General features: G+C 40.2%; 1 protein-coding gene across 2 annotated transcripts in view; it reads right to left on the bottom strand.

Moving 5' to 3' along the window:
* The window catches only part of LOC132816687 (V-set and transmembrane domain-containing protein 5), a 40,788-nt gene extending 31,429 nt beyond the window's left edge, over window positions 1–9,359 (bottom strand). For both annotated transcript variants that reach the window (XM_060826554.1, XM_060826553.1), the window contains exon 1: window positions 9,239–9,359. In XM_060826554.1, the coding sequence (XP_060682537.1) occupies window positions 9,239–9,314 (76 nt within the window). In that variant the 5' untranslated portion in view covers window positions 9,315–9,359. The remainder of the gene's footprint in view (window positions 1–9,238) is intronic.
* Window positions 9,360–23,882: the final 14,523 nt, after the last annotated feature.

Raw genomic sequence — 23,882 nt, forward strand, 5'->3', positions numbered from 1 at the left:
AGCACTATATCTCTGCTCTTATATTCTCGTCCCCTTGTAACTACCATCGAACCTGCTTATTAACCTTAAAAGAATCCTGGACTAGGGCTCCCAATATCCTTTGTGCTTCAGATTTCTGAAGGTTTTACCCATTTAGAAAATAGTCTATGGTTTTTTTCTTCCTACCAAATGCCTAATCTCATACTTTCCCACATTGAATCCCATCTGCCACTTCTTTGCCCACTCTCCTGGTCCAAATCCTTCTATAGCTTCCCCACTTCCTCATCACTACCTGTCCCTCCACCTATCTTTGTGTCATCTGCAAACTTAGCAACAATGCCTTCAGTTCCTTTATCAAGACCATTAAAAAAGATATGAATATTTACGGTCCTAACACTAACGCCTGTGAAACTCCACTGCCTTCCTGAAAAACACCCATTTATCCCTACTCTCTGCCTTCTGCTAGTCAGCCAATTCTCTATCCTTGAACCTAATACCATGAAGTCTTATTTAATTTAGCAGCCTCCTGTGCAACACCTTGTCAAATGCCTTCTGGGAGTCCACATAGATCGTGTCTACTTGTTTGTTAACTCCTCAATGAATTCTATCAGATTTGTAAAATATGACCTCCTCTTGATGAAGCCGTGCTGACTCAGCTCTATTTTCCGAATCACTTCCAAGTAAATCACAACCTTATACATAATAATGGACTGTAAAATTTTGCCACGAACTAAGGCCAGGCTGATTGGCCTATAATTTCCTATGTTCTCATCTCTCCTTTCTTACACACATTTATAATAACAATTTTCCAGTTCTCTTGGATCCTCCCTAACTCCAGTGATTACTGAAAGCACTACCACCAATGTCTTTCAGAACTCTGGGATGTGGTCTGCAGCAATTTTTCTTCCAGGTATCCAAGATATGGGAATATGAAGTATTATGGAAATAGATTTGCATCCTTGCAGCACAGATATCACAATGTTAACATATGCATTAGTTCACATTGGTTCATGCACAGGATAACTTACCAACACTGTTAAGGTGGGATTGTAAAATATAATGCAGTCATGAGTACAAGAGAACAATGCAATGAACCAAAAATCTCAATGTTCATGAGGGAAACGAAGAGGATGAAAACTCTTAATGGCTTGGAGATATTGTAGGACTTCACTCAACCTCAAATTTGATGCTGATAATGTCACGAGCCTGTTTGTCACATTAAACTGTGGCCTGTCATTTGTTGCTGCATCCAAAGGATTCACTCCTTTATTAGCAGCATTTTCTTCCCCTTCCAGCTTGTCAAAGGAGATATTTGTCTCTTCCATCTCCGTCTCTGCAGAATTCGCCTCTCATTGCTAAACAATGTTATGCACGACACAGCTGATCACACTAATTCTGGACATTATTATTGGTGAGTTCTGAAATGCTTCATTTGAGAGTTCCAGACACAGAACCACACCTTTAGCAGTTCACTAGTCTACTGTATTACAAATAACAAAGAAAAAGAAAATTATAGCACAGTAACAGGCCCTTTAGCCTTCTAAGCCTACAATCCAGATCGTCTATCTAGACCTGTTGCCTATTTTCCAAGGATCTGTATCCCTCAGCTCCCTGCCCATTCATGTATCTGTCTAGATATACCTTAAATGAGGCTATCATGCTCGCCTCTGCTGGCAACATGCTCTACTGGCACTCACTACCCTCTGTGTAAAGAACTTTCCATGCATATCTCCCTTAAACTTTTCCCCTCTCATCTTAAACTTGTGACCCCTAGTAATTGAATCCACAACTTTGGGAAAAAGCTTCTTGTTATCCACCCAATCTATATCTCTCATGATTTTGTAGACCTCAATCAGGTTTCTCCTCAACCTCCGTCTTTCTAATGTAAATAATTCTAATCTACTCAACGGCATGATGGCACAGTGGTTAGTACTGCTGCCTCACAGCAGCAGAGACCTGGGTTCAATTCCTGTCTCAGGCAACTGTGTGTGGAGTTTGCACATTCTCCCTATGTCTGCGTGGGTTTCCTCCGGGTGCTCCGGTTTCCTCCCACAGCCCAAAGATGTGCAGGTTAGGTGAATTGGCCATGCTAAATTGCCCGCAGTGTTAGGAGAAGGGATAAATATAGGGGAATGCGTCTGGGTGGGTTGCTCTTCGGAGGCTCGGTGTGGACTTGTTGGGCCAAAGGGCCTGTTTACACACTGTAGGTAATCTAATCTAATAAACCCCTCTTCATAACTAGCATCCTCCATACTAGGCAACATCCTGATGAACGTCTGCTGTATCAACTCCAAAGCATCCACATCCTTTTGATAACATGGTGACCAGAACTATACACAGTATTCTAAATGTGGCCAAACCAAAGTCTGACACAACTGTAACATGACTTGCCAACTCAACACCTCGTCCGATGAAGGAAAGCATGCGCTGTGTGCCTTCGTGACCATCTATTGACCTGCATTGCCTCTTCAGGGTACAATTGACTTGAACATCCAGATCTCTCTCTACATCAAATTTTCCCTGGGCTTTTCCATTTACCATATAGTTCGCCCTTGAATTGGATCTTCCAAATGTATCACCTCGCGTTTGCCTGGATTGAACTCCGTCTGCCATTTCTCTGCCCAACTCTCTAAACTATCTATATTTTGCTGCATTCTCTGACAGTTCCCTTTCACTATCTGCTACTCCACCAATCTTAGTGTAATCTGCAAACTTGCTAATCAAACCACCTATACCATCCTCTAGATCATTTACATGTATCACAAATAACAAAGTCTCAACATGGATCCCTGTGGAACACCACTGGTAACAGTTCTCCATTTTGAGAAACTCCCTTCCACTACTACTCTCTGTCTCCTGTTTTCCAGCCAATTCTCTATCCATCTAGCTAGAACACCCCGAACCCATGCAACTTCACTTTCTCTATCAGCCGACCAAGGGAAACCTTATCAAATCTCTTACTAAAGTTCATGTATATGACATCTACAGTTTTTTCCTCATCAATCAACTTTGTCAATCATCTTTGTCCACTGATATTCTAAAACTTACGGAATTATGGTCACTATTCCCAAAGTAATCCCCTACTGAAACTTCAACCACCTGGCCGATCTCATTCCCCAACACCAGGTCCAGTATGGCCACTTCCTGAGTTGGACAATGTGCATACTGCTCCATAAAACCCTCCTGGTTGCTCCTTACAAACTGCTCCATCTAAACCTCTAACACCAAGTGAATCCCAGTCATTGTTGGGAAAATTAAAATTTCCTATCACCACCAGCCTGTTGCTCCTGTAACTTTCCATAATCTGTTTGTATATTTGTACCTCTATGTCACGTTCACTGTTGGGAGGCCTGTAATACAGAACCAACATTGTTATCATACTCTTCCTATTTCTGAGGTCTGCCCATATTGCCTCATTGCTCCAGTCCTCCATAGTGCCATCTTTCAGCACAATTGTGATATTCTCTCTAACCAGTAATGCAACTCCTCTACCCGTCTTACCTCTCTCTCCACCGTGCCTGAAGCATCTATATCTTGGGATATTTAGTTGCCAATCATGCCCTTCCCTCAACCAAATCTCAGTAATAGCAATAACATCATACTCACATGTACTAATCCAAGCCCCAAGTTCATCTGCCTACACTTCTTGCTAAAACAAATGCATCTCAGACAACCAGTCCCTTTGCATTCATCACCTGCTTGTATTGTCGTTCTTGTTAAGGATGGGCAGCACTGCCTACTGTCCTCAACTGCACTTTGCACACTGTGCTATTAGTTGGGTCTCAGTACATATCTCCTGTCACCTAGGAACCAGCTTTGTAGCTGATGAGGTGGAGCAAATCTATGATTTGGTAAGGATGTATGCATTGTGAAATCTCTCTGCAACAGTACCTGTCCCCCACCAGTTAGCTTCTGCCATTCCAGGTTGTATGCCAATTTGCCCTGCAATTTGTGTGATAGTGAGCGTGGTGTGATATGCTTATGTGATGTGGTGGTTTTTGTTCAAAAGCTGCCAGTGTGCAAGCTGTTTGAGACTTATACAAGTGTTAAGTGCATGAGGTGATGTAAAGCTATATTAGATAAGAATTGTGATTGATAGAGATTGTCAGTTGGTAAGTGATGGGAATGTGCTTTGGGTAGTGTGTGAGACTGTGCCATGCAGTTGGCAGAATATGACATTTAAAGCTATAGTAACTGGTCTTGACTATCATACAAAATCATTGAACATTTTGCAACATTGCATCTAGGTCCTCAGGGTTAGACTGCTAGCATTGACCATCATAGCTGTCTGGTCAAATTGATTTTGCAAAGCTTGGCTGGAGAGTCTAGTGACCATCTATGGATATGTTTACATATTTCCTTCTCTGCATCCAGTGCACTGTTGGAAAATCTTGGTACCTGCTCATTGCCACAATGTGACTTACATTTGCCATTCCCAGGTCAAAATCAGTTGATGAACAACATTCAGAACCTACTCCAGTGACACAGTGTGCCTCCCCTTTAAGGGATACAGATTGGCTTTAAATAGTGCAGGCTGGCTTAAATTGGTAGCCTCTTATGATTTCCACACGTTGAACCCTGGCTGCACCTAATATTCTTTAAATTAGCAAGCAGTAGGAAGTTTGTGTGTTGTGTACATTGAAAGCAATAAGGCTTGGTCACATTGTAATCTGTTCCTATATTCTAGCTTGAAAAATTTCATGACAATATGCAAGACAACGGAAAATAAAACTAGCAGAGATATGGTTTCCATGACGTGAAAATTAAAAAGGCAACTAAGAAAAGACAAGACACACCAGTAGAACCAAACAGCTATCAATAAAAGATTCCTTGAATGCCTTCTTAGGAGAGGAAAAACTAGAACATGAGAGTAGCAAAACATTAGGGAGGAAAAAAAGAGGAAATATACCAATAGCTAAAGAACCAGAAGATAAAGATTTGAGAGCAGCGCTGAGATATTGACTGTAAAAGCTGGCGGGCTATGATCACTGACATTCTAAAACATTGTTAAAAATCACACAACACCAGGTTATAGTCCAACAGGTTTATTGGGAAGCACTAGCTTTTGGAGCACTGCTCCTTCATCAGGTGGTTGTCCTGATGAAAGAGCAGCACTCCGAAAGTTCGTGCTTCCCAATAAACCTGTTGGACTATAACCTGGTGTTGTGTGATTTTCAACCATGCACACCCCGGTCCAACACCGGCATTTCCAATCTTAAAACATGACACCTGGAGAAAAAACAGCTGTGTACAGAAGTTTTGCCCTCAAATTTTGTGGAACTGATTTATAATTTGAAGGATTATGAAGTTGTCATTTTTAAACACAGGGGAGATGCTGATTTTAAATGAACACCAAGGGTTACTTTTGAATGCTATTTGGAAAGTAATCTGACATTAGAATTAACAATTTTACAATGTTTTCAGGTAAATTTATACTGGCTGAATGATCGTTGCTGAAAAGTAATGTGTTTTTAATAAAGGTTTAAATGATTACATTAGATGAAGTAATGTTAATTGGAGAACCATTATGACCTTTATATGGTGATTTAATGGTCTAATGTGTTGCAGTGAAGAGATCAGAGTTTTGCTGCCAAGTAATATTTCCCCTTTGGTGCACAGGCTTTAGAGAATGCAGTGACAAGCTACTCACTTCAAGGTTACTAGTATCTAACCTGCGCTGGCAGCTACACTATTGGAAAAAGTTTAAATTGTTAAATATTGCGTTGGTTTCTTTATGTTCATGCTTTTTGCTCCAATTGGCTTAGCTGCAGCATCAAAAGACCCTATAATCAGTTTCTAAAGATACAGTACATTCAAAAACAGAGTGCAAGCTATTTAACATGATTATTCAAGGATAAAACTTATAACGTGCATTTACTAAGGCTTGTTCCCAAGTATCCGCTGCTGGAACAGGTCAATAATTTTGAAAAAAACAACTGGGGAGCAAGTCCCCACTGTTTGGTACATGCATTGGGAAATGGTGAATATTTCAGTTCTTTGGGAACATATGCAGCAGATGGCTACCTTTCTTTTTGCCACCGTGTGAAGTATGTGCAAGTTTATGACAACAGTTTGTTTTAGATTGATAGTTGTTCTTTAATTTCCTAGGAGCTATGCATGTTTCCTGCCATGGTTTAAACTCACATTTTCATTAAGCTAAGGAACGATCTATGTTTTGACTCTTTCAAAAAGACATTCCTGCACTGCTGTAGATACTAGTTGTTTAAAGATGAAATATCCTACAGTACACATTGGGCATGAACATATTGGACATGAAATTCTGGCTGAGACATTTTCAGCCATGGAGACTGGCTAGTGAAATGGCATTGGGTGATGTTAGGTGGGAAGCTTGCTTGCAAAGTTGCTATCCCATTACTACTGAATATTCCCAAGAAGGCAGTGATCATTTTCCAAGTGACAGAATGCACCACAATCCCCATCATGGGAGACTGCTAAGTATGTTGAGGCAGCGTCCTGGTGACATCTCGAGTATGGCAGGCTTCCAATTGCTCCATGGTTCATAGAGACCCGTCCACCAGTAATGATCTCTTTTAGCTACTAATGCTGACCTGGAGAATTTACCTTTTTAATTGCTGGGCTTGCCTACCGAACTTGGCATATTTTAACAACCTCTTTGTCAGTCGTTGCAGGCTACTCAACATGGAGGTGGCTTCTGTTTCCCTCTACGGCCTCAGCAGCATCCTCCTATATCAGTGTTAATCCTGAGGTTTCGAGGTCACCTCTGCCTCTGTTTGGACAGGCGGCTCTGGGAGGAGGACTGTTGTTCCCAGTTGGATAGTGGTTCCTGAGTCACCTCTTAATTACTTAGTAGAGGTAAAATATCCTCACCACAATCACACTGTTCACATTTGTGGGCTAAGGACCAGACTGGGTCCCAGCAGTAGACTCATGGCATGTCAGGAAAGTTCCAACCATTAGGACTACATCTTTTCCAACAGGTGGTCCCACAGGTGGTGCCCCACCTGCTGAAGATTTCCAGTATTTTCCGTTGTTATTTCAGATTACCAGCGTTTGCAATATTTTGCTTCAGTTGAGCTATCATCCATTTAGTCTGTCTGCATCACATTAAACTCAACCTAGCTTTAATTTCCTCTGGCAGATTTGCTTTCTAAACAGGGATAAATAAATTAAAGGGTAAAAAATGAGGTCTGCAGATGCTGGAGATCACAGCTGAAAATGTGTTGCTGGTTAAAGCACAGCAGGTTAGGCAGCATCCAAGGAATAGGAAATTCGACGTTTCGGGCATAAGCCCTTCATCAGGAATGAAAGGCTTATGCCTGAAACGTCGAATTTCCTATTCCTTGGATGCTGCCTAACCTGCTGTGCTTTAACCAGCAACACATTTTCAGCCATAAATAAGTTAAACGTTACCAATATACTCCTCCCACTACTCTTGTCGATCAAACATGGGAAACTCAAATTCCTACATTCACAAGATTGAATTTCTCTATCAGATACGATTTCTCACCATGTTTCAAAGAACAAAGAAAATTACAGCATAGGAACAGGCCCTTCGGCCCTCCAAGCTTGCGTCAATCCAGATACTCTATCTAAACCTGTCACCTATTTTCGAAGGATCTGTATCCCTCTGCTCCCTGTCCATTCATGTATCTGTCTCAATACATTCTAAATGATGCTATCATGCCAGGCTCTACCGTCCCGCTGGGAACGCGTTCCAGGCACCCATCACCCTCAGCATGAAGAACTTTACCACGCATATCTCCCTTAAACTTTTCTCCTCTCACCTTAAACTCATGACCACAAGTAATTGAGACCCCACTCTCGGGAAAAAAGCTTCTTGTTATCCTTCCTGTCTATACCTCTCATGATTTTGTAGACCTCAATCAGGTCCTCCCTCAACTCCATCTTTCTAATGAAAATAATCCTAATCTACTCAACCTCTCTTCATAGCTAGCACCCTGCATATTAGGCTACATCCTGGTGAACCCACACCCTCTCCAAAGCATCCACATCCGTTTGGTAATGTGATGACCAGAACTGTACGCAGTATTCCAAATGCAGTCAAACCAAAGTCAGATACAACTGTAACATGACCTGCTAAATCTTGTACTCAATATCCTGTCTGATGAAGGAAAGCATGCTGTATGCTTTCTTGAGCACTCTATCAAAATATATTGCCACCTTCAGGGTACAATGGTTCTGAACATCCAGATATCTCTGTACACATATTTTCCCTTAGGCTTTTCCATTTACTGTATAATTCACTCTTGAATTGGATCTTCCAAAATGCATCACCTCGCATTTGCCCGGATTGAACTCCATCTGCCGTTTCTCTGCCCACCTCTATCTATCTATATTCTGCTGCATACTCTGACAGTTCGCTTCACCATCTGCTACTCCACAAATCTTAGTGTCAGCTGCATACTTGCTAATCAGACCACTTATAATTTCCTCCAGATCATTTATATATATATATATCACAAACAACAATGGTCCCAGCATGAATCCCTGTGGAAGACCACTGGTCACAATCCTCCATTTTGAGAAACTCCCTTCCACTACTACTCTCTTGCCTCATGCTGCCTAGTTCTCTATCCATCCATCTAGAACACCTAGACCCCATGCAACTTCACTTTCTCCATCAGCCTACCAGGGTGAATATTATCAAATGCTTTACTGAAGTTTATGTATATAATATCTACATCCCTTCCCTCATCAATCAACTTTGTCACTTCCTCGAAGAATTCTATTAAGTTTGTAAGACATGACCTTCCCTGCACAAAACCATACTGCCTATCACTGATAAGCCAATTTTCTTCCAAATGTAAATAGATCCAATTTCTTATATGCAAACATTCAAATCTTCTCATCTCTCTCATATCTCTCTTTGATTTTATCCTTTCTCAACTGGAAATCAGCACAATTAATTGCCTTCCATGTTGGGGAACATTGTAAGAGGTCTATGAAAATAAAATACTGAAGATGCTGGAGATCTGAAAGTAAAGTAGTGCTGGAGAAACTCAGCAGGCCTGGCATTAACTGTGGAGAGAGAAACTAAAGGATTCCTCTTTGAAACTTTTCATTCTGAAGAAGTCATATCAGATTTGAATCTTTAACACTGTTTCTGAATCCACGGATGCTGCTAGACTTGCTGAGTTTCTCAAATGCTTAGTTTTTATTGCGCATAGTTCCCTGTCCTCAGGCTCTGTGGCTGTCCTTTTAAATGAAAAACCTTGCTCAAAACTATAAGAAAAATTAATAAAATCTAGTTACTTACTGTGTAAATACAATCCTGTTAAACACAAGATTAAAAGACTGTTGTTATTCCAGCTTCTAGTCCTCATTAGAAACATTCAACCATCATTTAGAAGATGGATTATTCCAGCACATGTGTTCTTTCAGCCTCCGTTTGAGCCTGTTTTAATTAACTTTGCACTTCAAATGCTCTGGACAAACTGGTTTGCTTTTCATTTACATGCAAGTTGGCATCGAGCCCGATACAAGAGTTGTATTGAGAAAGTGTTTTGCGGATCATTCTCCAATGTGTAAATATTGAGAAACTCAATGTCTATTGTTCAGTAGAAACCTGTGTATCTGTATGACTCTGCAGTTTGTTATGTGGGAAACTAAATTCAATTGTAGTAGTTATGCTGCAATTGTTTTTCATTATTTTAGTATTCAAACTTCACTATCGCTTTTATTTCAAAGTTTCATGTATGTTTAAGATTCAATTTTCAAATAGATCATGATATTAAATTCAATAAAGGACAGTAAACATTAGCTGAGAAAATGTTGCACAATATACAGAACAAAGGGCCCAGTTAGCTCAGTTGGCTGGATGGCTGGTGCAGAATGAACCCAACAATGCAGATTCAATTCCTCTATAGGCTGAGGTTACCATGATAATCCCACTTTCTGAACCTTACCTCTCGCCTGAAGTGTGGAGACCCACAGGTTAAACCACAACTAGACTTAATACTAATGAGGGGAACAATCCAACCTCAGGGAATATTGCAATTTTACCTTACATGAGAAATTTTGGTAAATTTGCCTATATTAACGAGAGGTATTACTAAAAGAACATTGTCCCTTCATAAAGACAACTTTGCTAAAGCATCTTTAAATTTTGAAATAGGTGAAAAATTATCCTAACTTTGTGCTCAAAAGCAGAATCACTTGTACAAAACAGAATGCCAAAGTATTTTCCTTAAAGATGATATCCCTTTAAAAGAATCCAGTGTTGCAACATATTTTCACAAAATATGTTGCATGTAAATGAAAAGCATGCTCTTAATTCTTGTCACTTACCTTAAATATTCTAGATTAGTGGTGCTGGAAAAGCACAGCAGTTCAGGCAGCATCCGAGGAGCAGTAAAATCGACGTTTCGGGCAAAACCCCTTCATTAGAAATAATATTCTAGTCAAAGTAATATATTCAGATGGTTTGCATTCCCTCACTTGTGGTCTGACATTAAATGTGTTACGTTTAAATACTTTCTATAGGTATCTTGCTATTCTCTTCATTTCTTCTAGTTCACTGAAAGCTGTGCTAAATCTTCTTGTTTTTGATAATCCGTAAAACGTACTAGTTGAACTTTCAAACTTTAAGCCAATGATGGTTACAATAAAGATATGCACATTTATTTGACTTGCACTAAGTATTTTTTGCATTAGAAAGCATACAGTAGTTCATTCTCTGTCATGAACTACACTGGGTAATCTTTTTTTTGTTACTACTCTGCCTAAGCTCTGGAAATATTAGTGACAAATGGAAAATAAATGGACTATTTATTGCTGCTTTTATATGTCACTCCAGTTCCAGTGGGTATAATTCTTAGTGTCCAGGCCTTTGGGTGAGAATGGGAGCAATGTGGGGGAGCGAGTGGAAGCTTTTGCAATTTTTAAAATAAGGGTACATTTAGAGTGCAGCGTCATTTTCTGTTCTCAATGCCTATTTGTTGCTTACCAATTAAGCATGGTATAAAATAAGATAGGGCCATTCTAAGCTACTCTCAGATAGAGCTTTTGGAGTTGGTTTTCTTGTAGTAGTCTTTTTTCTTGTTTGTTCACAAAGAATGTGAGAATGCTTGCCCCATCTAAGTAATGCACTTCTGCAGTTTTGCTTTTCAACACCTCCCACAAGAGAATGCAATTCCTCTTGAGCAATTGTTGCATGCAGTTGCATCCAAATTCATAAGTAGGAAGTAGGTACATTGATTCACTTTAGTACATTGTGATACACAATATGGCAGACGTAAGCACCACTAAATGCACCAAGGAGTCAGCGCTCCTCTAATTATGGCATCTGCATGGCTCAGGAATTGATGCAAGAGGGAGGGTTTTAGATTCCTAGGTCACTGGGACCATTTTGAGACTCATGGAGTTTTACAGCATAGCAACAGACCCTTCGGTCCAACCAGTCCATGCCAATCACAATCCTAAACTAGTCCCACCTGCCTGCATTTGGCCCATTTTCTTTCAAACATTTCTACTTATGCACTTATCCAAATGTCTTTTAAAGCTTGTAACTATACCTTGTATCCATCACTTCCTTCATTTGAAAAATAAATGCACCATGTGATTGTGTCAGTGAAGATTTAATGTTTATGACTTACAGCTGCAATGCAGAAAGACATCTGTTTAATTTTAGATTAAGATTTCCAAGCTTGAATAAGATACTCCCAAACTTGTTAGGTCTTATCAAGGAATCGTGACCAGAGCTATGCCTTTTTATTGATGTGTTAAGAAAAAGCATATCAATCAATTAAATGTAAACTTTAAATTAGAGTTAACTTTATAATGATGTACAAGATTATAATTTTATAATCCTTAGATTTTAACATAAACTGAATGACAGTTTGTAGAAATCAGTACATTTTCTGATCTTCTGTGTTAAGGTAACAAAACTCATTCCAAATATTTCACATGGCAGAATCAGACCAAGGGAAAAGCAGAGAGTGATATGTCAGTGCTTGATTTAATAGGAACTTCACCCAGTTAAGTGAGGATTGAAATAAGACCTCATAGATATCAATCTTTGAGTCCATTATTGCACATGCCTCCCTTTTCCTTTTATCAGAGAAGCAACAAGTAACTTTATCTTAGCAAAATAGTAATAACAAATTTAATGATGAGGATGGGCCCATGGATTATTGACAATTTACAGAACTAGTCAGGACATAGTGAGTGGTGATATCGATCAATGTCCATCACCCTCAAGAGCTAATGTGAGATTGGTCCTATGTCCCCTAAACCAACTACTAAAGTAACTGATCATGCTGCAGGTTATTGCCTGGAAAGAGTTACTAAGCAGTAACTTTCTACTGTTAAGGTGCATAAATGAGAATGTTTAAAGTTATCTTGTGTGAGTATATAGAGAGAGAGACAGGTGGAAGGAGAAAGAGAGACAGATAGAGAGAAAAAGATAGAAAGAGAGAGAAAGCCTGGATATCGACCTAAGCTGTACCAAAAAAGCAAAAGCTATCATCCACCCATAAAGTAGCTGCCCTGCTTCAATAGATATTAAGTTCAACAGAGTTTCTTGAGTTACTGCATTAGATTGTGTCCTATTGCCTTCTTGATTAAAGTCTCAGATGAACAAATTCATGTGGGATTTGAGTATTAGAACTCCACAACTTACAGGATACATAAAGGTAAGAGGTTTCCCCAGCTGGGCAGTCTAAAACCAGGACACACCATTAAAAAGGGGAAGATGTCATTTAACACTGAGATGAGGAGAAATTATTTTACTCAGATGGTTGTGAATCTTTAATTCTCTATCGCAGCGGGCTGTGGAAGCTCAGTTTTTGAATATGTTTCAAGTAGAGGTTGATTTTTGGAAAAAAAAATCAATGGTGTCAAGAGTTAAAGGGATAGTGTGGGTAAAAGGCAGTGAAGTGCTCAATCAGCCATTATTGTAATATACGATTGAACACGTTCAACAGCCTGAATGGCTAATGTCTGCACAATATTCCCATGTAAATGGGAGAGCCCTTATTTTAGTACTCTTTTACTTATGCAATTTTGTTATTAAATTACTTTGAATTTGCTTCCAACACCCTTTTTTGGTGGATGCTTCACACAAAATCTCCTCATCTCCCCTTTTGGCTCTCTTTTTTTTAATCTTGGATTCCTGTCCAACGATTACTGACTGTCTTGCCACTGCAGATATTTTTCTGTCTCCTTTCTGAAAACTTCTGAGAGTTATTAACAAATCTGTTAAATTCCCCGTTAACCTTCCCTGCTCAAATGGGACAATCCATGGTACTTCTGTATCACTGAAGGCTCTTAACTCTAGAACAATTCTGGTAAATCCTCTCTGCCTTTCTATTCAGGGAAAACATTTCACTACAGTTAATTTTGCTTAGACAGTGCTATCAGATGTGCTGTCTTTTGGATGAGAGATCTACCCAGGCATAGTCCATCTTCTGTGATACACAGAAAATATATCATTCAAAACATTTGTGCAAAATTAGATCACCTTTTCTCAGGTATTCAGGCCAACACAACCTTCAAAAATCACCACTAAAAGTATCTGCTTATTGCTGTGTGCTGGGGTCCCTTGCTGCACTTCCAACTTTTCCATGTATGTCCTAGGTCCAACTATCTTCAGCTGCTCCATCAATGACAATCCCTTTGTCATAAGGTCAAAGGTTAAAATGTTTGCTGATGATTGCATAACCTTCAGCACCATTCCCAATTCCTCAGATACTGAAGAAGCCACACAAATTCCAGATAATGACTATTTCCAGTTAGAGACAATCCAACAATTGTTCCTTGATGTTCAGTGGTATCATCATCACTGAATCCCTCACTACCAGCGTTCTGGAGTTTACCATTGACTAGAAACTCAACTCAACTCACCACATAAATGCAGTGATTCCAAGACCAAGACAGAGACTAGGAATACTGCAGGATGACTCCCACCATCTAGAAGGCACAAGTCAGGAGTGCAATGAATACTCCCCACTTACTTGGATCAGTGGAGCTCTAATACTCAAGAAGCTTGACACCATCCAGGACAAAGCAGCCCACTGATTGTCATTGCATCCACATTCACTCCCTGAACCACATTTAGATGAATATCCTTGCAGGTAGGTTTGCTCATACTGTTGGGAGGAATTTAAATCAGTATGATTGGGGTGGGGAGGAAACAGAATATTAACGAAACAGAGATACATCATGTTACAGCAAAGGAAGAAAGTCAGAGTGAGTTCAGCTCTTGTTGAGTATCAAGACAGAAAGGCAAGGCGAGGTGGTCTTTCTTTTAATGCAAGGAGTGACTGATAAGCCAGTGGTGTGGATTGATAAATGGAAGTATGATGTTGTTGCCTTCATAGTAACGTTGCTGAGGGAAGGACTGGATTGGCAACACAGCATTCTAAGGTATAGCATCTGTCGACAAGACAGAGAGGTGTGAAAAGGTGGTGGTGTAGCACTAGTAATAAAGGAGTCAATTGCTGCAAAAAAAAGAGAAGACATTGAGTCATAGAGATGTACAGCACAGAAACATATCCATGCTGACCAGATATCCCAACCTAATCTAGTCCTGCTTGCCAGCATCCGGATCATATCTCTTCAAATCCTTTCTATTCATATACCCATCCAGATGTCTTTTAAATGTTGTAATTGTACCAGCCTCTGGAATGAGCTCTGGCAGCTCATTCCATACATGTACCACCCTCTGCATGAAACAGTTGTCCCCTAGGTCTCTTTTATATCTTTCCCCTCTCACCCTTAACCTATGGTCTTTCTGGACTTCCCAACCCCAGAGAAATACCTTGTCTATTAATTCTATCAATGTTCCTCATCATTTTATAAACCTCCGATCCTCCAGGGAAAACAGCCCCAGCCTACTCAACCACCCCTATAGCTCAAATCCTCCAACCCTGGCAGCATCCTTTTAAATCTTTTCTGAAACATTTCAAGTTTCACAACATCCTTCCAATAAGAAGGAGACCAGAATTGCACGCAGTATTCCAACAGTGGCCTAACCAATGTCCTGTACAGCTGCAAAGTGACCACCCAACTCCTATACTCAATACTCTGACCAACAAAGGAAAGTATGCCAAATGCCTTCTTCACTATCCTATCTACCTGCACCTCATCTTCTGCCTAGGAACCATCCAACCACAAGGGATGAACTCAGATTTCTCCAGATTCCTCATTTCCCCTCCCCCCACCTTGTCTCAGTCCCAACCCTCGAACCTCCTAACCTGCAATCTTCTTCCTGACCTCTCCGCCCCCACCCCCTCTCCAGCCTATCACCCTCACCTTAATCTTCTTCCACCGATCACATTTCCAACACCCCTCCACAAGTCCCTCCTCCCTACCTTCTATTTTAGCCTGCTTGGCACACTCTCCTCATTCCTGAAGAAGGGCTCATGCCCGAAACGTCGATTCTCCTGCTCCTTGGATGCTGCCTGACCTGCTGCGCTTTTCCAGCAACACATTTTCAGCTCTGATCTCCAGCATCTGCAGTCCTCACTTTCTCCCTGTAATTTGAAGTAACCTTCATCGCTGTCCACGACATCTCCAATTGTGGAATAATCTTAAAACTTACTAACTATATCTCTTATGCTCACATCCAAATCATTTATATAATTGACTAAAAGTAGTGGACACTAGCACCAATCCTTGTGGGACTCCACTGGTCACAGTCTTCCATTCTGAAAAACAGCCTCCACCACCACCCTTTGTCTTCTACCTTCGAGCCAATTCTGTATCTAAGTGACTAATTCTTCCTGTATTCCATGAGATCTAACCTTGTTAACTAGTCTCCCATAGGGAACTTTGTCAAACGCTTTACTGAAGTCCTTATAGATCACGTCCACCAGTCTGCCCTCATCAATCCTCTTTGTTACTTCTTCAAAGAACTCAATCAAGTTCGTGAGACAAAATTTCCCATGCACATTGAAAGGGTCCTCAAATGAAGCTTTGTGGGTAGAACTTAGAAATGTTAAGGGGGCAGCTACTTTAATGGGAGTATATTATAGACCTCCAAAGTGTCAGTGGGATAGATGGTTCACAGAGGTATGCAATATTCTGTTAATTATACAAGATGATTTCAACTTTCCCAAAATTAACTGAGATAATCAACATGTTAAGAGTTTAGAAGGGGTGGAATTCTTGCAATGTATTCAGGGCAGTCAATATGTAGAAGGCCCAACAAAGGATAGCACAGTGCTAGATGTCATTCTGAGGAAAGAAGCCAAATAGCTGTTCGATGTGGCAGTGGAGGATCATTTAGATGATAGTGACCACATTTAAATTTATAGCGTCATAAAGTCATACAGCATGGAAGCAGGCCCTCCCTGTCCAATTAGTCCATAATCTCAAACTAAACTAATCCCATCTGACTGTAAACCCGTGTTCCTCCAAATGTTTCTTATTCATGTACTTATCTAAATATCTTTTAAATGTTATAATTGTAACCCCATCCACCACTTCCCCATATGAAACATTTTCTCTGCTAGCAAAAAGTTGCCCCTCATATCATTTTTAAATTGTTCTGGACAAGAAAATAGATGGCTTATAAAAGGTGGCTTTGGATTGAGGGAAGATAGAATTTATTAAATAAAGCAGGATCTGGCCACAATAGATTGTGGACAGCTCCTTGTGGGTAAGTCCACAATAGAACAATAGGGGCCATTTAAGAAAAAGTGTACAGGTCCAACATATACCTTTTCAAGGGATGTGTAGAACAATAAGTTCAGATAGCGCTAGATATCTAGGACAATTCAGGACTAGTAGGGATTTTAGCAAGTCTAAAGGAAGCAATCCAGTTTTGGCCCCAGAGGAATACATGAAGTACAGAAGGGAATTTAAGAAAGCAATTAGAAGAGCAAAAGGGGGACATGAAAAAGGAGTTGTGAACAGGATTAAAGAAAATCTTAAAATATTTTATAAATACATTAAAGTGAACAGGCTAATCAGGGAAAGTATAGGGCCCAATAGGGACCAAACAGGCAAGCTGCGTTCAGAATATTGGAAAGGTGTTGAATGAATACTCTGTTCAGTCCTCACTCTGGAAAAGAAGAACATAGGTATGGAATTCAAGAAAAGAGCCTGTGAGGAGCTTGCATATTTGATATAGGAAATGGGGAGGTATTGGAGGCTCTGCTGGGCTTAAAAATAAATTTCCTCACCTCGGTGAATTGCATCCAACGATGCTATCAGAGGCAAGGTAGGAAATTGCAGCGGCACTGTCACAAATTTTTAATTCCTCTCTGGCTGCAGGGGAAGTGCCAGAGAATTAGAGGATGGTTAATGTAGATCCACTTTTTAAGAGGAATAGTAGAGATGAACCAGGAAATTATAGACTGGTGAATTTCAGTGATAAGGAAACTATTGGAGAAAATTCTGAACAAGCGAATTAATACCCACTTGGAAAGGCATGGGTTAATTAAGGAGAGTCAGATAGCTTTCTCAGAGGGAGGTCATATCTAATGAAATTGGTAGAATATTTAAAAAATGTGATCAAATGTGTGGATGAGGGATGTTTAGTTGATGGAGTCTATATGGATTTTAGCAAAGCGTCTGACAAGGTGCCACATGGGAGAATGATTGAGAATATTAAAGCAAATGGAATTCAGGGAAAGTTGGCAAGATGGAACAGAGTGGGTTTAATAATAGGACACAAAAGGTTAGTGGTTGAAGGTTGTTTCAGCGACGAGACACTGGTGTCCAGTAGCATACCATAAGGATCAGTATTGGGATCCTTATTGTTTGTTATACATAAACGATATAGATAAGAATATGGTGGGAATGTTAAGAAAATTTACAGATGACACCAGAATTGGTAGAGTGGTTAATAGTGAAGAAGGTGGTTGGAGGCCACAGGAAGATATAGATGGGTTGGTCAGATGGGCAGACTAGTGGCAGATGGTATTTAATCATGATAAATGTGAGGTGATGCATTTTGGAAGAAGAAACAAGATGATGGAGTATTCAATGAATGGCTTAGAGGAACAGAATTACTTTTGGGCAATTATTCACAGATCCCTGAAGTTGACAGAGCGCATGAATATGGTAGTTAAAAAGGAAAATGGGACAATAGCTGTCATTCTTCTTGGCATAATGTAGATGTGTAGGAGGTAATGCTGGATTTGTACAGACCATTGGTCAGGCCACAATTAGAATATGTATACAGTTCTGGTCACCTCACTACAGGAAGGATGTGATAGACCTAGCGAGGGTATTCAAGAAGGTTTGTATGGATGTTGTCTGAAATGGAGAAATTGGGCTATAAGAAGAGACTAGAAAGGCTTGGGTTGTTTTCTTTTCTTGTTTTCTTACACCAGTGATATGGAAATTGAGCATATAGGAATTTTCCTGCTTTTTTGTAAACATACTTGGCACATTTTTACATCAGGTGGATGCTGATGTTTTAGCTGTCCTAGAATAGCTTGGCAAGGGGAATGGCCAGTTCAGGGGCCATTTTACTGAAATCCATGAGATCTAAAGGGAAGGCTGTTGGGCAATGATAGTGTCACTACTTCTGAACCAGGAGGTCTGGGTTCAACTCCCACTTGCTCCAGAAGTGTGTCATAGCATTTGGTTCATCTAATTCATGGAAATAAATGTCTCTTGTGTCCATAACTCTGAACCAGATAGCCTGACCCAGACATGCCATGGCACATCTGAACAGGTTGTCTCAAAAATTTCCATAAGATCCTGGCAGGTTAGATATGCAGAAGATATTTCCTGTTATGGGAGAATCACAACCTAGGGATAACCCATTTTTAAATATGAGGTGAATTTTTTTCTCAGAGGGACGTGAGTCTTTGGAAACCTGTTCCTGTAAATTTGATGGATGCAGAGTTCTTAAACATTTTTAAGAAGAGGTAGATTCTTGATAAGCAAAGGGGTAAGAGGTTATCATGAGTAGGCAGGAATATGGATTTGAGGTTACAATCAGATCAGCCATTATTTTGTTTTTGGCAAAACAGACTCAAGAGGTAAATGGCTGCGAAGGCAGTGAGATCTCCCCAAGTACCCACTCAAAGAGAAGGGTAATTTTTTTAGATTTTAAAGGTATTGAAGGGTTTAGGAAGAAAGTAGGTTTATGGAATTGAGATGGAAGATTAATCATGAGCATATTGAATGATGGAGCAGACTTGAATGGCCATATGGTCTACTCCTGCTCCTAGTTTCTATGTTTGCTTGATTTGAAATGTTCCCTTTTCTCCAGCCCATGTGTGAAGTTATTAAATTCCTCATTGATTTGTATAATTCAGTTATTAGATGGTATCAGTTGACTAAGTGAATGTATCTAAACTTTTTAATTAAGAGCCATTAAATGAATTAATTCAATGATTTTAATATCAGCATGTACTTTCCTGACCCATCTAATAGAGATTAAAGCACGCACGAAAAAACCTTGAACAGCCCAACCAGATCACAATGGGTAGCTTTTGTTGTATTCCTCAGTTCACAATTGTAGAATCAATATAATATGATAAGTCAACTCCCAAGAAAAAGGTTCCAACCACTCCCAGGAATGACCACTATTATTGGCTCTTGGAGGGTATCTTGAGAGTACCTGAATTTTCAACACCATCTTTGTCTGTCATCTTGCTTTAAGTAGAGGTAGGACTCTTGACTCCTCCAAAATATCTATTACTGGCACACGCTGTAATAGTCTTGTTTAATTTTTCCTGGTGATCACGTGCAATGATTTTCTGTTCGTAAAAGGTGGGGAATTACATTAATGATCAACTTTCATCAGTGGGGAAGCAACTAAACAGTAATGAATCACAGAGTTGTTATGGTGCAGGTGGAGGCCATTCAACCCATCATACTAGCTCTTTCAAATGAGCAATATTACCTTAATACCAATCTTGTGCTTTTCCCTCATACACTTGCATGCTGTAGTTCTATCCCAGTAATCACACAACGCCATCTTCAAGGCCTTATTGCCCTGCAGAATTAGTTGTTCATTTTAGTCCAGGCCCTCATTTCGTTCCTGTTGATCTTGATGGATTGCCACATATTTAGTGGGAAATTGGAGAAATGGTATGAATTATTAAAATCATCACTGCATCATTTGTTCAAGGACTCTGTGACTTTATTCTCAAACATTAAAGCAGGAATTGGAAAATCCTCATGAATCTTTCCCCTTGAGTCTGCACAATTCTTGAATTTTACTCCACTATTAGCTGTTATAATTGTAAAAGAACGTGAAATTGCCAGCAGCCCAATACCTACCAGCACCATTATCGATTCTTTTTCCTCTTTCCCAGCAGTGAAGGTGCTTAATTGTCTCTCACATGTAAATGATTGTGAGGATGTCAAATCAGGAACTTGTCAGTTTCTCTTCTGTCCTCTACAAGGTGCTGTCAATGCCAGAGACTGCTGGACGAGGATGCAGTATTAAAACTGGGACTGCTGTGGTTACATCTTGACTAGAGAAATGGTGTCCAGTGATTGTTATCTTTCCTGCCATAATAATTTCAAACCTTCAATACTAGATGTTCTATTTTAAAATCTTTCAATCTTCAGGATAGTTATTTTGCTTAACTTGGTTACTTTCATCTCCATGTTACTGTAGTGGAGCTTGACTTAATTTTTTAGGGACAATTTTGCAAAAGCTCTTTTGTTCTGTCTGTGAATGTCACACTAAACTGTCACTTGCCTGAAGTCCCGACCTCTCTCTGATTCCGACCTCTTTCTGTCTTTAGCTTTTCACACTCCAACAAAATTTAATGTTTGCTGAACACTCTGCACTCTCTTTTGCTGATGGGCCAGGATTTCCAAGAAGTATGTATCAAGGGTCCACAGACAATATGTCCCTATTAGGGTAAAGGGAAAAGTTAGTAGATTTATAGATCCATAGCTGATGAGGGATATTTGAGACTATGGCTAAGAAAAAGAAGAAGGCATACATTGGGTTTAAGCTATCAGGCTTAGGTGAATGCCTAGATGACTATAAAAGTGTAAAAACATAGTTAAGAGGGAAATCAGAAGAGCAAAAGTTAGGCATGAAACAGATCTGGCTGGTAAGGTTAAAGTTATCCCAAGAGGTTGAATAGCTATATTAAGAATAAAAGTCTGGCTAGGGAGAGAATAGATCCCCTTAGAGATCAGCATGGGCAGAAATGGGGGAGATTTTTTATTGAATATCTCTCCTCAGTGTTTACTAAGGACAGTGGGGATATTTTGGACCACATACATATTACCAGAAAGGAGGTGTTTGAAACCTCAATGCACATTAAGGTGAATAAATCCCCAGGGCCTGATTAAATCCATCCTAGGGGACTTGTGGGAGGCTAGGGAAGGAATTATAAAAGCCCTTGCAGAGATTTTTGCTTCATCTTTAGCCATTGGTGAGGTTCTGACAGACAGGAATGTGGCTGATGCTGTTCCATTGTTTAAGAAAGGTGACAAAGACAAGCCAGGGAACTACAGGCCAGTAAGACTGACATCAATGGTAGGCAAGTTGTTGGAGAGGAACAGGAACAACCAACATTTGGATTGTCAAGGTCTGATTAGGGAGAGTCAGCGTAGATTTGTGCGTGGGAAGTCATGTCTTAGAATTTTTCGAAGAGGTAACCAAGAGAATAGATGGGGTAGGGCAGTTGATTTTATCTATATGGATTTTAGTACGGTCTTTGATAAGGTCCTGCATGGCAGGCTAGTTATGAAGGTTAGGTCGCATGAGATCTAGGGACAAAGTCTGGTTGAAGATTTGTAGCTCGGGTGTCCGTTGTTGCGGTTCTGTTCGCCGAGCTGGAAGTTTTTGCTGCAAACGTTTCGTTCCCTGGCTAGGGAACATCATCAGTGCTATTGGAGCCTCCTGTGAAGCGCTGCTTTGATGTTTCTTCCGGTATTTACAAACCACTACAGCTGAAACTGACACCCGGAAGCGGCAAGAACATCCATCAACAGACACATCGACCTGGACCCCACATACAAACTACTACAGCTGAAACTGACACCCGGAAGCGGCAAGAACAAACCACTATAAATACCGGAAGAAACATCAAAGCAGCGCTTCACAGGAGGCTCCAATAGCACTGATGATGTTCCTTAGCCAGGGAACGAAACGTTTGCAGCAAAAACTTCCAGCTTGGCGAACAGAACCACAACAGATCTAGGGACAGCTAAGTAATAGGGTTCAAAATTGTCTTGATGATAGGAAGCAGAGGGTAATGGTTGAATGCTGTTTCTCAGATTCAAGGTCTGTGATGAGTGGTGTGCCCCTGGGGTCAGTGCTGGGACCTTTGTTATTTTTTATTGACATAAATGGTCTGGATGTGAATTTATAAAACATGGTTTGTAGGTTTGTGGATGAAACAAAATTAGGAGATATCGTTGATAGTGAGGAAGGTTATCAAAATTTACAGAGGGATCTTGGTCAAATGGGAAAGTGAGCTGAAGATTGGCAAATGCAATTCGACACAGGTAAGTGTGAGATGTTGTACTTTGGAAAGTCAAACCAAGGTAGGACTTATACAGTAAATGGTAAGGTCCTGAGGAGTGCTGTGGAACAGAGGGACCTAGGAGTACAAGTACATAGTTCTTTGAAAGCACCAGCTCAAGGATGGACAGGGTGGTGAAGAAGGCATTTAGCATGCTAGCCTTCATCTGTTGAGGTATTGAGTTTTGGAGTTGGCACATTATGTTACAGTTGTATTATGGCACATTATGTTACTCCAAGTGCGGTGAGGCCGCACTTGGAGTATTGTACAGTATTGGTCACCATGTTATAGGAAAGATGTAGTTAAACTGGAAAGAGTGCAAAGAAGATTTAAAAAGCTGTTGCCAGGACTAGTAGGCCTGAGTTATGGAAAGAGGTTGGGCAGGGTAGGACTTTATTCCTCAAATGTGGGAGAATAGCGAGTGACCTGATTGAAGTGTATAAAATCATGAGGGGCATAGATAGGGTGAATGCATACAGCCTTTTTCCCAGGGAACAAGTATTTAAAACAAGATGATGTAAGTTTAAGGTGAGAGAGAAAGATTTAAGGAGGACCTGAGAGGCAACTTCTTTATGCAGAGAGTGATGTGTATATAGAATGGGCTGCCAAAGAAAGTGGTTGAAGTGGGTACAATAGCAACATTTAAAAAACATTTTGATAGGTACATGGATAGGAATGGATTAGAGGGATATGGACCAAATGCAGGCAATTGGAACTAGCTGAGTGGGCAGTATGAATCAGTTTAGGTCAAAGATCCTATTTCCATGCTATATTACACTATGACTCTAAGTGGCAATCACACACAGCTTGTCACTCTGCCTCATTTTTAATTCAATGATTCTTTTCAGAAATGCAGAGCAGTATTTAGATTCTTATAGGTCCCTGTCATGTAGGTCAATCAGGGGAATGCACACCAGGCCCCTTTTTTCAATTTTGCAATTAAAAATACCAATATCACAGGGTAACTGCATGGGCTAAATGGGAGGTTAGGTTGCCAGGTGGATAAGGTTGGGGGCTAGGTGGTTAGACTAGATTAGAATAGGCAAGAGATTAGGAGGTCGTGTGTGTTGGGTCCAGTGGTTGGATGGGGGTTCAGTTCAGTGTCTGGGGAAGGTGAACTTGGGTGGTAGTTATTACTTAAATAATTACTCAGCTGTTGAACTAGGTATTTAAAGGTCAAACTCTCTTCTTGACTTATTATTTATCCTAACTGCATTAGGATTTTGTTTTTGTCGATAGATACTTTTGGAGGGTTCCAGGCATTGAAGAAATGCTGAGCAGAGTCTTCAAATTCCTTGAAACTTCCTGTGGAGACTGCTATGCTGGAGATTCCACAAGAATTCCATGTGTAACTTCCATCTACGCTGGGAAAAAAAGATTTCCTCACCATCAGAAAATCAATGAATCTATATTGCTGTTTTCTGTCAGCTGACAACTGAACCAGTGTAGAGAAGGTAGCTATTTTTCAGGCTTTTTTTATTTAATGTGAAATGTAATGGG

This window comes from Hemiscyllium ocellatum, chromosome 6 (genome assembly GCF_020745735.1).
Source record: "Hemiscyllium ocellatum isolate sHemOce1 chromosome 6, sHemOce1.pat.X.cur, whole genome shotgun sequence".
NCBI lineage: Eukaryota > Metazoa > Chordata > Chondrichthyes > Orectolobiformes > Hemiscylliidae > Hemiscyllium > Hemiscyllium ocellatum.